Below are 18274 nucleotides of genomic sequence, written 5' to 3'. Positions count from 1 at the left end.
CGCCAGTGATGTCAGCTCCTTTGCTGACAGCATTTTGTGATTTGATGTCCATTTTGTACGCTGCTTGTCCTGTTAAGGGCCTGCAGGAGAGCTGGAGGAGAGAGATGGATCTTGCTTACCAGTCAGGCGATCATCAGCAATGTCAGCTATGTGAACCACTACACTACCAACGCTCAGCGCTGTTTTGTGGTTGACTATAGCCTATTATTAGTCAAAAATAAGCATATTTAAGCACAATTTAGATATTCTTGGCCCACATTAAACATTTTCAAGCATAAAAACGGGTAAGTGGGCTAAAATACAACTATAAGGTATTCAGAACACTATGGGTGTCACGAGACACTCGACTGTTGACGATGCACGAGATTGGGTCCACAAGAACGAGGCAAAGCGAGATTTTAACTTTTTCATACATTCTATAAAATTCCTCATACTGGCTCGTTCGTGTTGATGAGCTCACTTTGCTCTTTACTGTATTAATATTCCCATACGGGGGCTGTGGCATTTGGCTTTGCAAGCATCGTTTTTCCTCCTAATTTCTAGTACATTAGCTTGCATTGCTCCTCATGAGGCTCCCTTGCTGCACTCTGTGTGTGTGAGTGTGTTTGTGTATGCTAGAGGCCCCGCCTCCCACCACAGAGACAAAGTGACTACATGACTGCCAAAAAATCCTGTTGTTCTATGGAATGTTGTTGTTGCATCTAGGTGAGTGAATGTTCCTCCTGCCTGTTTAGAGGCGAGAGATGAGGAAAACAGACACGCATGGAAATGGCAATATATGGAGGCCGGCAAAATGATTGCGTTCATTTTAGTTTATCGTGTGATTAATTTATTTCTATACTATTGCGAGCCTATTTTTTTCTGACCGAGAAATTGTGTCACATTTTAATCTCGTGAGATTACCCCTAGAAAACGCATTCAAATACATGTCAATGATATGTAATACAGTGGAACCTCAGTTAGGATCCGCCCAGTTACGTGTTTTTCGGTTAACGTTGAAAATGTATGCCATAATTTTGCCTCAGTTTTTCTGGTTAGCGTACAATATGGCGCGCGTCTTGTCGTGTTATTTATATACTGCGTGAGTCCAACGGTGTTCTTATTGTATTTTTATAACAAACGTTCTTGTTAGCATCCTTAGCTAACAAAATAAATAGCAACCGGAACTCAGCTACATCGCCCATCTATGATGTCATCAGCAGCTTACTCTCCAAAATGTTAACACAAAACTTTTTTTTTTTATAGCTTTATAATAGTTTTTATAGCTTTAAGTTTTACATGCATAAAACAATTCTTAGTACATATACGTGATGAATGAAAGCAATAAATGAACATTTATGGTTACTTTTAGCTTCACTGAAGACGTGACGGTTCCCAAAGGCACGATATGGCAGCAAGACACCACACAGACACCATCACCCTGTTACAGTATATCATGAGTTATTTCCTGAGTTGTGTTTTTTGCTTTCTTTATCAAAAAGCTGGCACTTGCAACCTTCTTTGTCTCAATTTTGGATTATCGAGGTGAGAAAAACAATTGAATTCAAGAAACTCTTGGCAAAACACGAAGGTGTCTGTGTGGTGTCTCGCTGTCACATCGTGTCTTCGGGACCAGTCACATCAAGAATCACGTCTTTACTCAAGGTAAAAGTAACCTTCAATGTTTATTTATCCCTTTCATTTATCATTTCTATATACTATATATATATATATATATATATATATATATATATATATATAGGCTTTCTGGAACGGATTAATGGAATTTAAATTATTACTTATGGGAAAAATTGATCCGTTTAGCATCCATTATGGTTAGAGCCGAAACTTCTGGAACAAATTAATGACACTAACCACTGTATTCTACACTGATCGCTAGGTGTCAGTAATGGTTACATTGATGAGACAATATGTGTGAATGGTTGTTTGTTGACATGTACTGTATGTGCCGTGCAAATGACTGGAAACTATTCGAGAAGCAACTGAAGGCAGGAAGAAAATGTGCTGCTGCATGCAGAGCTATGGCTAACACAAAAGAAGACCTAAGTGGTAACATATTGTATGTGTCAAGCTTATCTTGTGCTGGACACAACGCCATTTCATGACGTGATTCTCACATGCGTGTGACTCACACATTGCCTCACCATAAATCATATTGGAAAGTTGTCAAAACCCACATTTCAAGATCACACAGACAAGAATGTACCAAGAGTGAGGATTCATCACACACATCGACACAAACACACACACACAATTACTATCATGTATCAACACTGTACCAATGCTTTATCAGGTGTGTTGACGATGGCTCTTAGCTGCCTGTCAGTGAGTGAGCTGGAGGGCGCCTCCATGTGCGTCTATCAAGTGTGCACGTGTCCTGTCAAGGTCACAGTGTCTTTTTGCTTAGGTTCCCTGTGAGTTAGGCGGGATTCAACTCTGCTTTTGTCTTCAAAATGTCTTTTACATCATCACCTGACAGGATTGATTATTAGTTGGGCATATAAATATGCAGAGTTAAGTTTGCTATAACTGAGGTATAAAATTTGCCTACTTTCTGGAGCAGTTTTGGTCAGGGGTGTCCAAACTTTTTCCGCTGAGGGCAGCATACAGAAAAACTAAAGGATGCAGAGGGTCACTTTTGTGCATTTAAAGATGCTTAAACCAATCCAATGTAGGTCAGAATATCCTCATCTATGTGACCAGAACATCAACATCTAAGCTGTGTTATAAGCCACACAATAAATTAGTGTACTATTTAATCATATATCTCATTAATAACGAATTAATTTGATTTTAGAATACAGTATGCCAAGGGCCAATAATAAACAAGCTGTGGGACGACAATGGTCCCTGGGCCTCTCTTTGGACACCCCTGGTATGGGTCATCATTTAGCTATAGAGTCTACATCATATGTATTATCAGACCACATAGAGCAGGGGGGGTTTTCCACCAAGGGCCGCATACTGAAAAATCAAAGGATGCAAAAGCCATTTTGATATTTTTACTTTAAAAAAAAAAGAGACTAAAAGAACAGGACATTTTATTTATTTAGAGACAGAGCGTGTGTTATACTGTAGGTAACTAAGTGTATTATTATTATCAGAATTACTGTTATTACAGTGGAAAACCTTTAAGTTGGCATCCCTCAAATTGGCTGACCCACGTCGACATAAGAGGTTGTCAACATAACCAAAATTAGCCATTGCTTGCATATTTACTTGTGACTTTTTGCATTTTGAGCAATGAGCAAGCCGCATTAACATTTTAAAAAAACACCAAAGGAGTCGGCGCCTCACCAGCTATGAACCTCACTGCACATCACTGTTCTTTACATATGGTTTGCATGTTTTTTTGTTGTAAATATTGTTGTATTGTTGATACTGTTATGCAGTGGATCCACGGACTGCACGGTTGTGATTTAGCATTCACGGCGCTACAAATTTGCAGGATTTTGGTCAAAACATTTTTTCTTTGTCTTTCTTTGTCCAAAAATAAGATGTTTTTTCAGTAGAAACACATTTGGATCACCCTGAGTTGCTAATAATTTATAAATACGTAATAATACAAATGAACGGCTGAGAAGTCTACCGGCCCGTCGGTCCTATGCGGCAGTTCCTTTCCACTTTCCCCTGCCACCCTTCTTCATTTGTTTTTATTGATTTTGACACAACAACAAATCTGCTTTTGCAAAAACACAGAATACACAAACAAAACAATACTACAACACATGTAAACAGACCGGTTTTTCATAAAAATTACCCCTTTGGGTCTCATATTTTATGTCAACAAAAGCAGTCGACTATATAAAATGTTGAATTCAACTTAAACAGGCACTTTTTAGTAATAAGAACAACATGGTGGATCGGGACTTGATGAGCTGGTCGACCTACACGGGGTACCACTGTAGTGTCAACAATTCAACTTTTTCTCCTCCTATTACACCTTCTTGCTATTTTTTCCATTTTTGATGGGTTTTTTTTCAGATTGCTTAATTTTGTGTGTACAATTTAGTGCAGGCCAATGAAAAATGAGCTGTTGGCCACAAATGGCCGCTGGACCACACTTGGGACACCCGTGACATAGCGACATGCAGAAAACATGTTACCGTTAAAGTGCAAAAAAATGCTGTGGTTAGTTAGTGAGACGGATTATGCAAAAACTGCCCAACCAATTTCCATGAGACTTTGCAGGGAGGAAACCCAAAAAGTACGTGGATACAATTTATCTTAACATTCTGCCGGTTTGGTTCGACATATGATTCTACTCGCACCCCACAATGGTCCTGTCCACAGTCAGCGTATGATCACAATCAGGGAATAGTATGACAAATCTTCTGGATCTGAACACCCCAAGACTTGACAAAGACAAAGAGACAATCCCTAGAAAGTGAGGTTATCTGATACGCTCTGGTGAATGCCAAAGTCATCTAGCACAGTTGTGAAGAATGAGACTCCTCTGCTCTGGTCCTCTTCCGATGTAAAAACAACTGCCAAGAATTTCTTACAGGGTGTATCACACCCTACTCTGAACTGCAATGTGCTTCGTCCGCTTCCATCTGCAGGGAGGTACCATAATCCCTTTAAATGCAGAACAAACATTAAACGAAACATAGTCGTGAGGAGTTTAGAAGTACACGTTATATAATGTTAATACTGACAAACAAAAGACTAATGAGTTTCACTAATGTGATGGTATTGCGGAAAGAAGAGCAGTAGAGGAAAATCCTTGATAATGTAATCATTTCACGCCTTGAAAATGGTGTGTGTGTGTGTGTGTGTGTGTGTGTGTGTGTTTTGGTACTCCAGATGATATTCATTATCTCTACACACAGAGCAAATCCATTTCGTACAAGGGTGTCTAATCTTTTTCCACCAAGGGCTGCATACTGAAAAGTCAAAGAATGCAGAGGCCACTTTAATATATATTTTTTTATATATGTTATAAAAAGGTTCAACGTACAAAACGTAAAGTATAATTAAAGACAAAGCTTTGTGTTATTTCACAGTGTCAACATTCAAGCTTTTCCTCTTTACATACTGCCTTTAGCTCTATTTTCCCAATTTTGTATGTTTTTTTTGTTATAATTATTATCATTAATAATTATATTTCCACCATGTGCCTAATAAAAAAGGAGCCACAGGCCACCAATGGCCAGCAGAGCGCAGTTTGGACACCCCTGGACTAAATGAAGAATGAAGAAAAGTGTTCTACTAAAAACTGTGCATTGGGTTGTAACTGTGACTGCTTATTAAAGTACGACTTATTGAATGACTTGCATTTTACATAAAAACATGGACATGTGTTGCTTTTGTTCCTCGAAGCATGCAACTAATTCAACAACTATGATGGCGCAAAACATAAGCTCAGCTAGTCAGCTCCCTCTGTTGAGGCTAACAATGTTGCGGTGCCTACAAACCTGCATCCGCCCTCGGCACACCTTCTGCCAGCTTGAGCCATCACCCGGTGGAAGGAGGGTAATGTCGTCTACTGATTCAGCCTAAAAGAAGCATCTCCACGCATATAGAGTCCCTTTTATACTTATTTTACCGACATAAAGTGTGTGCGTGCAGACTGAAACAAACTGGCTGGCTTGTCTAATGGCATGTTAGTCTTTATGCATAGCACCCGCTTGCAATCTTGCTTCTCTTTGGTTCCACCATTTCTGGATATCCTTGGCAATTTTTATTCTGTGAACGCTTTCTTTGTGGAGACACTACCTTGTTCCAGATAGGTGCGCCACCTAGTGTTTACACTAAGAAGTAGAAAACAGTACATATTGTATGTGGGCCACAGTCTGTTATATTTGAGACTTTGACAAGGGCCAGTTAAAAATGGGCCGTGGTTTGGACACCCCTGGTTTAGTATGTACTTTTTTACAAAAACAACATACCTTTTCTAATCAATAAAGAATGTGGATGTGTCTCAAATCCATTACTGTCATTGCACACTTACAGGAAATGGGGATTGTAATATTTACCCCCTTCTTCTGTTGACTGTATCCACCACAACAGGTTGTTCATCAGCCGCCATTATTTCAGGTTAGTCCCTCCGCTTTCACTACAATGCCAAGATGGTGACTATTAACTATTGATCCAAGGCATTGTCTTCTCAGGCCATTGAATCCATCTCAACTGGATTGTTTAGGCTGCTTGAGAATACGTTTCGTCTCTCATCCAAGCAGGGTTCTTCAGTTCATGCTCACAGACTTAATCGGACAGCTGTAGTGTGACTACACCATCTATCCATCTTCTTCCACTTATCCAAAGTTGATTTGCGAGGACAGCCGCCTAAGCACGAACCCTTCGCCGCCTACTTCGTCAAGCTCCTCCCGTTGGATCCCGAGGCGTTCCCAGGGCGGTTGAGAAACATAATCTCTCCGATGTGTCCTGGGTCTTCCGCGTGGCCTTCTATGGGCTGATCGTGCCCTGAACATCTTCCCAGGGAGGTGTCTGGGAGGCATCCTAACCAGATGCCCGAGCCACCTCATCTGGCTCTTCTCAATGCGGAGGAGCATTTAGTCCTCCGCATTGAATCCAAATTTTTCCCGGATGACAGTGCCTCTCACCCTATCTCTAAGGGAGAACTGAGCCCTACAGAGAAAACACATTTCAGCCGCTTGCATCCGCGATGTCCTTTCGGTCACGATGGAAAGCTCATGACCATAGATGAGGGTAGGAACATAGATTGACCGGTAAATTGAGAGCTTTGCCTTTCAGCTCAGCTCCTTCTTCCCTCACTCGTGAAGAAGACCTTGTGAACTCCTTCAATTGGGACAGGATCTCATCCCCGACAAGGAGATGGCACTCCTTTGGTGCAGAATCCAAAGTAACCCAATAGGCTTAATAAGTTCTTGAGAGCCGGCTCTTCTAAGTGAATGAGCATGTCAGTCATACAGCTGCAACCATTGTAACAATTCCAATACTTTACTTGTGCTCAAATTACGTGTCATGTCACACTGAACTTGACGTTTATTCTATCCAGTTGCAAACCTTTTGAATGTAGACAAAATGTAAATAAATAGCAGGACACAGGAAAAGAGGCCATCACACAGAACTGGGCAAATGTCTTAGTCCACCATTAGTTTAGTGGTTTTAGCAAAGAAAAATGACAATATTGTATAGACTAGAATGTCAATCAGTGGAACATACACCTCCAAAATACTGTAGCTCCCTGCTTATTCGCAACTCAACATTCACGACCCTGCAAATTTGTACAATTTTTATCAAAATATTACTTGAACCCGCCATTTTGTGCTTATAATCTCCATAATTAGGCCATTTGTTGGTGTTGGCTTCACGTGAACCAGCTTCATCTACAACCTCATTCACACATCACAAATCAACAGGAGCTTCTCAACCTTCACGATGCAACCAAAAATAACAAGCAATACGCCGAACATACCACACGGATTATTCAGGTATGAAAAGACACCTGAATATACATGCAAAACAATACAAATTTATAACCCGCAAGGCCTGCTAGAAAGCCCACATGCACAATTCCCCAACAGGAAGTTACCCAGCATGTCTTGTGGGTTTTACATTTATATGAAATAGTATTGTTTTTCGCCATTCGAGAGTAGTCCCTGAATGTAAGTGTTGCGAAAAGCGGGGAGGTGCTGTATTAAAGTGTCTATTGTTTATAGTCTATTGTTTATTGTCTATAGCAGCAGGCTACTTACTTCCTTATTCATGGAAAATGACAAGCATAGGTGGTATCATTATGACTCTGGAAGGTGAAAATACATTTCTGTATCTGCAAGTAGGATTTCTTTTTTGTTGCAATGACGCTAACTTTATTTATTTGTCTAACTGTTTTACTATGTCAAGGGTGAAAATGTCAAGGTGACATCAAATCCAGTGGTCTGGTGAGCCTTCGGCGTAGTGCTGTATGGTCACGTTTATGTGCTACACAGCACAACATACACTCTGCTTCCCATTTTTCTGCAAGCATGCAGTGGTCTAAGATTAACAAGACTGAACTTTCACCACTAGCGCTGACCATGTGCGTGGTTGCCAAAACTGGCAGTCGCTGTGCTGTGGGACTTATTGGAAATAATTGGATTCTAAGTGTTGTTGTCGCATTATGTGTCAAAGACTCTTTTATCCCTAATTGTGGCCCATAATATGAAAACACTGGATTTGGCATTTGTGCTATTTGACAGCGCAATTTCATGAGTCCATTAAACTGGCTCTCAACAAGCTTCAAAAGGCAATATTATTTGGATGGAGCTCTCCACAGGGCAGTTACAGTACAGCACAACATTACCCTGTTCACATTTTAAGTTAAAGTGAATTTGGTGTGTAGGTATCATTTAGATGGAAAGAGTGGTACAAGATTCAAAACACACGCACGCACGCTGCACGTCTGCATGTGTACACCCCAAATGTTACTGTAGAGGAGCAGGTAGTCAATGATCACACTTTTTAAAAGGTTTTCAAACTGTATTAAACAAATAAGATCAATATATGTGCTTACAGCGCTGGGCTCTATCATCAACTAGATGATGCAATGTCAGCAGACATTGTGTGTGAATGCTGAAGAACTGCACTACTGTTAAAATGATCAATGTTGATATGCAGACATGATGTAGAGTTAGCTTAGAAGCTGAAGCACTGAAGCTGTCTTAAAATGCAACTGGATGAACTGGATGAACGCTGAAATGGTTAGATGCTAGTTGAAATGAAAAGCTGCAGAAATGAATTCATATATGAATGATTTGAATTATCAGCGAGTGCAAGTAGCAAGAATTGTGCAAACATGCTAACATGTTAACAGTTAGTATGCTAACACCTAACATGATATCATGATAAGTATGTTTATAGCTACAAAAAAAGTTTAAATGTTAACATGCAAACTATATAAGTTCTTAGCTACAAAATAGCTAAATTGCTAACATGCTAGCATTGGCATATTGGCATCAATGCTAACATACTAACTGTTAGCATGCTAACACCTATCAAGATGACACTGCGTGTAGGTTTGTATGTAAGGTTAAACCCGTAGATGAAAAGTGGTGTAGAATTTTATAGGTGTGAATGCTTTGACGATTTTACACGATGAGGAAGATGGAGGAAGAGCCCAGAATGAAAGTATACAGAGTCTTTATAGCAGTTCGCTACGCCCCTCCAGAAAGTGAAAGTTACGTTTATGTAGAAGTGAGAGTTAATTGTGTGAGTGAGAACTATACATCTATAGTGTGTCTCCCAGGATTTTTCCACAGGTTCTGTGACTATTGTACAACTTTAGTTGTGCTACGTGAGTGTGTGTGTGTGTCAAAAAGGCCTTCTATGAGATTAGATTGGTCTGAAAATACACTGAGCTAATAGACTGAAACTAAAAGGTATAGTAATAACTAGGGCTGGGCGATATATCGATGTTTTTAAAATATATATATATTTCTTTCAAACCCGATATCAAAAACAAAACATATCGTCCATATCGATACAGACTGGATTTGCGCTGTATCTCTGGAAAAGCTACACCTCGTTACAGGCGTCATCTCCAGCTAGCACCGGCCTTCGGAAGCAGTGGCTAAGCACCTGGCCTAGGAGCGGCTAACATCAGGCTTCAGAGCAACTACACCTCACACCGGTAGTGGCTGTGGCTAGCATCTAGCTTCAGAGAAGCTACGACTGGCAGCGGCTAGTAGCACTGGAGAAACCACACCTCTAACCAAACACCATCTGTGGCAAACACCGGGCTGAGCAGTGGCTACATTTAAGCCACATTTAAACCTACGAAAACTACAAACCCAGTTCATGTAAATGATGGTGCGTCATTGTCTTCTGTGGAACATGGAGACAATGAGCTAATTGACACTTAGTGCTGGCAAAGACATAATTAATCAGATTTAACCCACAAAAAGCCCCCCAAGTATTTTTAGTTGCTGCTGACATTTAAAAATGTCCTCTTAAACAGGGCACTTCATTACATATTATAGCTGAGGATTTGAGCATTGCTCAAGGTTTGTTCTATAGAAAATAGACGATTATATTTTACGTTTCTGTTTTTATTTCAAAAAGACAATGGACTTTTCTTTTTTTTTTCATTTTAATGGAACACCTTTGCACTCATATTTGACTTTGACTAAACTAAGTTTGTGGAAAAAAAATAGCGGGATGTAGATCGTGTATCAATATTCCAGATAAATATATCAGGATGTGAGTTTCGGTCCATATCGCCCTTCCCTAGTAATATCTAACTGTTAGGAAAAAAAAGACCGAAATATCTGAAATGCAAGGGGTTACGTGTGCCTGTGAGAATTAAATTAGCAATCATCATACAGTAGTACATCAGGGATACATTTGGACAGCCACAAACACCTTTTTTTGTTTAGATTTGGCGCTACCTGTTTGCCCTTGCTCATAAAGACATTATAATGGGTCTGTCTGTGTAGTTTCTTGTTCCAACTTTGTACAGTTGATGCCATTGTAAGTTTTTCTTTCACCACTGTTGCCAAAAAGCTTCTGTTCGACCTCTTAATTAGTGTGCTTCTTAAGAAAAGTTCTTTGAAGCAACCATTGTGTGATACGGCCCGATATAAAAACGATTCAGCTCTTTATTTCATTGATGTCGCAGCCGCAGAACAACCTAGAATTACAGAAGTTAACCAGCTGAGGTTGTAAAAACCCTCAGATCTGGTCAGGACACATCTTCAACAACAATTATTGGTATAAATGCTGTGACATTCATTCTTGCAAGTTTAATGGGAATCATGTGACCACCAGATTAAACTCATGAAGACTATTTTAGCCTGGGCTAAAATGTGTTTACTGATGTGATAAACAAGTTGAGGACGAAATAGGTGAAGTGAAATAATCTTCCTCCAAGTGCTAATCATGATTTGTATGTCGTCGTCCCTCGCTACATCGTCGTTCGATTGTCGCGCCCTCACTCTATCGCGGGTATTCAAAAATGAATGCATGACTGCTGTTTTGTGGTTGTATGGCCCATTATTTGTCAAAAACTATTAAAATACAAGTTATATGTGGTATTCTGGCCACTAGGCATCAATAATGACACAAACATTGATGAGACATGACATTACCTTAACACGGCATGTAGTCAGCCATGAAATGGCCGACACAATAGAGTGAAAAGTTCTCCTCCTATTCCATGTGGAAGTGGTACGTTTTGGGCTTATTTTGTCGTTCTTCCCCACTGCGTTTGAAACCCTTTCTTAAGTTTAGAATAAAAAAACTGGGGGCAAACTAGCTAGCTCGCTACCATGCTATGCAGCCGCGGCCGTCTCTTGTGTCCCTGCAATGATCCCCAAAGCCTGCGCATTATCAATGTGGTGTAATCAAAGAATAATAAGAGTGTAAAGGTGACTATAGGGCTGTTATTTCATGTCTACAGGGCTCTAATAATGGTAAAAAAACAACATACAAAACATATTTAGATCATAAACATGACTATACATTCTATGCTGTAACTACGAAAATATTCAATTTATTAACATTGAATACTACTTTGCAGAAATTCACTTACCGCTGTCGGGTCTGTTACATCAAGACACATCAAGTAAGATACAAGACACATCACTATGACAACAGTCATTTTGTGACGCTCATCTACCTCCACATTTCGCAACTGATTCAAACCATTCCATCATGGAAGTGTTCGGCTCATTTGGGACATGACAGCCATCTATTGACACATTCCAAAAATGACCACTTTCTGTGTAATTACTACTTGTACAGCATTTCAGTTCGGCACTTTTTTTCACAGAATATAAGTTAGCAAACGGGTCGAAGCACAGGCTAGATACAAAAGCATAGCTTAGGGGCGGCAACAGGAGCTCAAGTACTGAACATTTTTTGAAAACATTAACATTTCATTTGATCGTTTTATGTATTATTTATATAGTCCACGTTAACACAAACTAATTTGTTTTCTGTTTTTGTACAAGTGAGGCGTATTCCCTTGACCTGTGATCTGAAGTGCCTGTCTTTGACTTATTAAGGGGGTGTGTTTTCGACGTTTAAAGAAGGGGTGTCCAAAGTGCGGCGTGGGGCCATTTTTGGCACGTAGCTCATTTTGTGTTGGCCCTCGGCATAGTCTAAAAATAAAATGAAGTCAAAATTAATGCGATATACACTGGATCCCCCCCCCAGGATTGTGGATTTTTAGTGACACACCGTTTTTTCCTACAATTTTTTTTCCTGATAAAAACACATCACACTACGTAAAAATACGTGCTAATTAAGGCGAAAATGTACAGGATGCATGTACCACTGTTAGAAAACACACAATTTTTACATGTTTATGACTTATCCTTCACTGATGTTTTTTCATCAAGCGTTCAGATTTCGCACTTTGTTTGGCGGTGGTTGAACGCACCATAGTCGTGTGCTGAGACGCACAAGTTTGGCTCCCGAAGCACCAGCTTCAACAGTCAAAACTGCAGTGAGGTGAACACCAGTTAATATATGATTGTAAGTCGTTCATGGAATTACAATAGACAAGCACTATGTAGATGCGGCTTGGAGAAGGGCTAGGGCCAGCCTGTCAACCAGGCTAAAGGCTACACTGGGACTCCAATTCCATCTGTTCGTCAATTATCTAACATTATCATTCATTGGTGGTGAGTACCTATACACTTTGTACTTTAAATGTGTTTAATAAGTGTGTGAGGCATATTTAGGGTTTAAACTTGGATTGTGCATCTAGCATTCAGCTTGTTAGCTTCCGTCACTAGAAAACAACGGCAAATGAAGAGAGGGTTCTGGAGCTTAATCAAATCTAATAATTGCAGTCTCTTATCACGTGTATCAGAAGTAAGACATTCTTCTGGGTGTCTCACGGTTTCTGCCATTCGCTTGTGTTCCTAGGACGTAAATCGAATGAAATAAAGGTGCTGTCTGTCTTCGGCTCAGTATTTTGGATTGATTGGCGTTCATGGCTGTCACTCACCGCTGTCTGGTGTTCACGTACGTGTCCGTGGCACGTCTCAGAGAGACGACTAAAAACTTGCAGTCATTGTGTGGTTATGATACGTTCAAAGATAGCTAAAGTTCGTAGTTAAACCTGGCCAAAAAACGCTGTTATTAGCTGTCAACAAACAACTCATGCGCGCGTTACGTGGGGGCGTGGCTTGCAATGCCGGAACAGGAAGAGGGCGGGAGGTACACCTTCGAAAGTCAGCGCCCCCCCATGCAGTAACTTATCAATGAGGACAACACATTTAAAGGGTGTGCATTTACAGTGCAAGTGTTCTCAAGTGCCTTTTATCTATAATTTGAAAGCAGCAATCCCAGATCCACCCCGGTACCAACTGTTAACTAGTCCAAAATGTAGTGCTTCCCAAATACTTCCAAATGTACATTTTCAACAAACCTGGCAACAGTTGTTCCGCTAGCAAAGTATGTTATAAAGCCCACTACTTTTACACTTTGTTGTACCTTGGAGATGATGAGCGGCTGTCCGTGCTCCAGGCCGCCCTGAAGAGTAAAGCCCCACGGTGCTCCACCCTGCAGCCGGGCCTCCACCACGACCCATCCGCCTCCTCTTGCACCGCCCGACGCCTGCTGGAGTTCGACCCGGCTACCGTCCATGCCCGGAAAGGAAGTGCTCATACCGGGCTACGCGGTGCTCAGTGCGGCTGAAAAGCCTCTTCTCCTTCACCAGTACATGCCCGTCGATCATTCAGAAGCCTGGCTTGAGCGCAAGCAAAGCAGGAGATGTCCGAACACCGAGCTGCAAAGTGCACCCTGCATTCCTCAAGCGCAGATCCGGTAAAACAACACCCGGCACAAGAGTGGCAGAACAAACTTTTTTTTAATTAAAAAAAAAAAGTTTAAACGTTGAATGTACGGAGGATGGGATCACACTTCAAGATTAAATCAGATCTGTCCAAACAGAAATCCAACCTCTCCCTGTCCAACTCTCTCTTCCCCAAGTTTAGCATCACAAAAGCATTTGATGCGACTCACTGAGCAAAGAGAAAGAGCCGGAGAGAGAGCGAGATAGAGAGAGAGAGAGGAGGGGTTGTTGGTGATCAAGATAGCGAAAAGCGTGACGTCAGTTGGGGGGGGGAGAAAACGATCATGACGTCCGTGTGATTTGGATTTCATGTCAATCTTTTTCTTCAGTCATAGAGAAAAGCTAAGTAGAGATGTGAGAGTCCTGAACGGGTCACTCAAATCTCCCCACTTTTATTTCCTGAATCGGGACTCACGGGTACTCGTTTCTGTTAACTCGTTCACCTCCTCACCCCTGCTACCGCTCGCGAAATTAAAAAAGGAAACCTTGTTGCGCGTGTGCGGGTTTATGCGCATGGGTGTTGTGACGAGTGACTCGAATGATTCCAGTACTCGATTTACTTCCGTGAGTGACTCATAAGAACTCGGGTCAGTCAAAGGAATCGAGTTTACCATCATTAATGCAATAGTAGGGGGTGATCCAAATATCAATAGTATCGATACCTACGGTAATGTTAGTATCGCATCAATATCTATGTTTTCTATATTTTTACAAATATCGGTCTCTTTTTGTTGTTGTATTGCACATACTGTTACATTGTTGATATTGTTACATTGTTTACAGACTAGGGGTACGTTCTTTGAGATTCGAATGAGAGCCATTTTTGTTTATTTATTTTGCACTGCTGACTTTATTCTGCTCAAACAATTACATTAATACTCCCTTTTATTGCATACTGTCACAGTTATTTTGTTTATATCTTTACATTGTGTTATATATATATGTCTATCTTTTACATTTTGACACTTTTGTTTGCTTACATTTTGAGATTTCCTTTTCGTTTTCATTTCGTGTAAAGAAAAGTGAGGAAAGTGCTGAAAAAAAATTTAATATCAAATAGGAGTTGTTGTTTTTTTTAATGACAGCGCATAGCTTTGTGCAGTGTTTGGGAGTGCTAATGTAAACAAAAATAAGGATAACAAACTTTAATGAAAGTACTAAAATTATAAATAAATAAGTTAGAATAAGTGGAGACGTTAAATAAAGACAAGCAGAGCAAAGATAGGATACATAAGGATAAATATGTAAATATTGGAGTAAAACAATTTGGGGTATAAATGATGCAATAACTTATTTAGGATGATCAGTGAATGAAATGTGTTGCTTACTATTGTTGAATTTGGTATAATCTATATTTATTGTCACTCATTTTTTTGAGTTGTGTCTTTTATTTCCTTGTAGTTGAGATGATGTCATCATCAGTATTTGTCCAGTTCCTTGATGTCTTTGACAACAAGTACTTTGGATTCCTCCGACTTCCATTTAACTTGATTTTGCAGTTGCCACTTCCAAGTGCCTTTAACTTTTCCCTGCAGTGTCTTATACTCTACGAGTGGGGGCTGCTGCAAATGGTTTGATACCAAGAACTGTACATTCTGAGCCGGTGTTGCCCATAGCAATACTGATATCAACACCTGTACTTTTTACTTGAAATGTTCCAAGATCACTGAATAATGTTGTGATTGCCTTTAATGTGTTGCTTCTTGAACACAGGACAAATATTTCAGTCCAAAAAATATATTTTTTATTATATAATATTTTATATTTAAATACACCAAGATGATAATAATTAAATTTTTTTGTTTGTTTTTGTCTTTTAGCTTTTCCAGTCAATTTATTTCGTTTTATTCCATACCAGTGTTTAAACAAAATAAGGACAATAGTGTTTGTAGTCAAAATATAAATAATATATTAATATAACAAAATCAAATCGGGTTGGGAATGAGGTCCTGCCCAGGTGGAGGAGTTCAAGTATCTCAGGGTCTTGTTCACGAGTGAGGGAAGGTTGGAGCGTGAGGTCGATAGGCGGATCGGCGCATTAATGCGGTCGCTGTACCGGACCGTCGTGGTGAAGAGAGAGCTGAGCCGGAAGGCAAAGCTCTCAATTTACCGATCGATCTATGTTCCCACCCTCACCTGTGGTCATGAGCTTTGGGTCGTGACCGAAAGAACGAGATCGCGGATACAAGCAGCTGGAATGAGTTTCCTCCGTAGGGTGGCTGGACTCACCCTAAGAGACAGGGTGAGGAGCTCGGTTATCCGGGAGGAGCTCAGAGTAGAGCCGCTGCTCCTTCACATGGAGAGGAGCCAGTTGAGGTGGCTTCGGTATCTAGTTCGGGTACCTCCCGGACGCCTCCCTAGTGAGGTGTTTCGGGCATGCTCAGCCGGGAGATGGCCCTGGGGCAGACCTAGAACACGCTGGAGGGATTATGTCTCACAGCTGGCCTGGGAACGCCTTGGTGTCCTCCCGGTGGAGCTGGAGGAGGTGGCCGGGGACCGGGAAGTCTGGGCTTCCCTACTGAGACCGCTGCCCCCGCGACCCGGACCCGGATAAGGAGAGGAAAATGGATGGTTATGACAAAATCAACAAAGTAACAATATTACAAGTAACAACAAAAAATATTTGAAAATAAACACGGAAGAGAACTTTAAAGTATACTGGTATTAATGCTATCGATATTTGGATCACCCCCGCCGGTAACTGAGTGCTATATCGTCAGCTAGGTAGTGACAAGTTGACAATCAAATTGATTTGGTTAGGTGTTATCGAAAGGGAAGTAGACTCTACAACAGATGATGGGAATGCAGTATATGTAAACACATATCGCCATCTAGAGGCACAAAATATCATTCAACTTTTTTTCTGACACACCCAATATGAAACACTTTCATTCATGCTATGATACTTTTATTCCAAAATGATGTACTTTACTTTAATACGGTTTTTAATATTATTAGAGCCCTCTAGACATGAAATAACACCCCTATAGTAACGTACATAGACACATAGTAACATTAACAGAAAATAAGCTATTTAAGACATAAATAAGACTCACGCTGATGTGTGTTAGGGATTATTGTGCCTGTTGTGAGATCATTCACACCTGCAATAAAAGCCTGTTGTTATCTATCACGGTTCACCTTTCTCGGATTCGCTGTTTCACCTTTTTTTGTTACAGCCTGAACGCTGTTACAGGCTGAGCCTGGCCCAATGAATAGCATTGTGGGAGGTTGAGTGTCTATCTCTTCCCTCGCTCGTCTGTCTGCACCGCCCATTGTTTTCTGCGTCCTGATTGGCGGTAGACCATTGTCAGTCAATCTCCTCCCTGCCGTCCTGCCATGTCTCCTGTGTCATCGCGAGCTTGCTAGCATGTAAATGAATCTTCGGTTCGTCTGCAGCAATATGTTTTAACAAGGATACAAAAACACTACAGTACAGCGAAACAGCACCAGGACGAAAAGGCACGCTCACAGGAGTGAAATGTGGGTGAGTGACTTAATCATTTCTTGTGTTGCTCATTAAAATTCAAACAAAAGTTTGAACTTCTTTGAGAGGGTTTAAACAGGAGAGAAATGTGATCAAATGTTATTGCCTGTCTGAGAAAAGTGTATGGTGAAAAAACTGTATACACTAGGCCCCCCAACTTACGAACACCCGACTAGCGAACACTCGCTGATACGAACACAAGCCAACTGGTTTATATTTTATTTTGCCTTGTAGTGCTTAGGCTGCTCAATCAGTACAAAATTTCTACTGCTACTGTACATGCTTGACCAGTAGAGGGCACTGTGACACTGCTAATGGGACCAACAGTCGCTGGGGAGCTTCCGGTAAATAGAAAGCTAAGTTTTAGCTTTATGATACAACCCGGACAGAGCGTGTGATTAAAGTTTATGAAGAGTTAATAGGCCTGCTTAATTCTACACCACCCACAGAACACTACCTCTTTTAGAAGAGTCTAACCATGATGATTTGTCCTTTTTTTCAATATCTCCTCCTACTCCACCACGACGTATGCTCGACCACTCCTCTTCAAAGGTAAATAACATTTATCATTACGTATTATTATATCATTTTTATTATCATTAATTATCCTTGTTTAATATTATTACTGCATCCAAACTCATATTTACATACATACGCATATACTGTATATGTATACACACATGTATGTATACATGTAGTACCTATAATATTAATTGTAATATTAATTTTGTTTTGGCTTCAGAACGATCGTCTGGAACCAATTGTGTTCGTTAGTTGGGGACTTAGTGTATTTGCAACAACAAAAAAAGTTGGCTACTTCGCGGATTTCACTTACTGCGGGCTATTTTGGGAACTTGTCCCCTGCGATAAACGAAAGAACACTCTGTACGTAAAAAGTCTAAGTACATTAGTACTAAGACTTACAATTATACTTTAATACTAAAACTTGTACTTGCCACAAAGTAGTAACACTTAGTATATCTATCTTGCGCCAAGTGCATAATAAGGTCAAGTCACTG

General features: G+C 40.5%; 1 protein-coding gene across 4 annotated transcripts in view; it reads right to left on the bottom strand.

The window, feature by feature from the left end:
• shroom3 (shroom family member 3) overlaps positions 1-13925 on the bottom strand; it is a 94142-nt gene extending 80217 nt beyond the window's left edge. For 2 of the 4 annotated variants that reach the window (XM_054756623.1, XM_054756624.1), the window contains exon 1: positions 13408-13925. In XM_054756623.1, coding sequence (XP_054612598.1) covers positions 13408-13581 — 174 coding nt within the window. In that variant the 5' untranslated portion in view covers positions 13582-13925. Of the gene's footprint in view, positions 1-12919; positions 13045-13407 lie in introns of those variants that run through there. The other 2 variants (XM_054756625.1, XM_054756626.1) reach the window with 2 other exon arrangements.
• Positions 13926-18274: the final 4349 nt, after the last annotated feature.

Source organism: Dunckerocampus dactyliophorus, chromosome 17 (assembly GCF_027744805.1).
Source record: "Dunckerocampus dactyliophorus isolate RoL2022-P2 chromosome 17, RoL_Ddac_1.1, whole genome shotgun sequence".
In the NCBI taxonomy this organism is placed as follows: Eukaryota; Metazoa; Chordata; class Actinopteri; order Syngnathiformes; family Syngnathidae; genus Dunckerocampus; species Dunckerocampus dactyliophorus.
The sequence above is the reverse complement of the archived record's forward strand: the minus strand, read 5'-3'. Positions and strand labels throughout refer to the sequence as shown.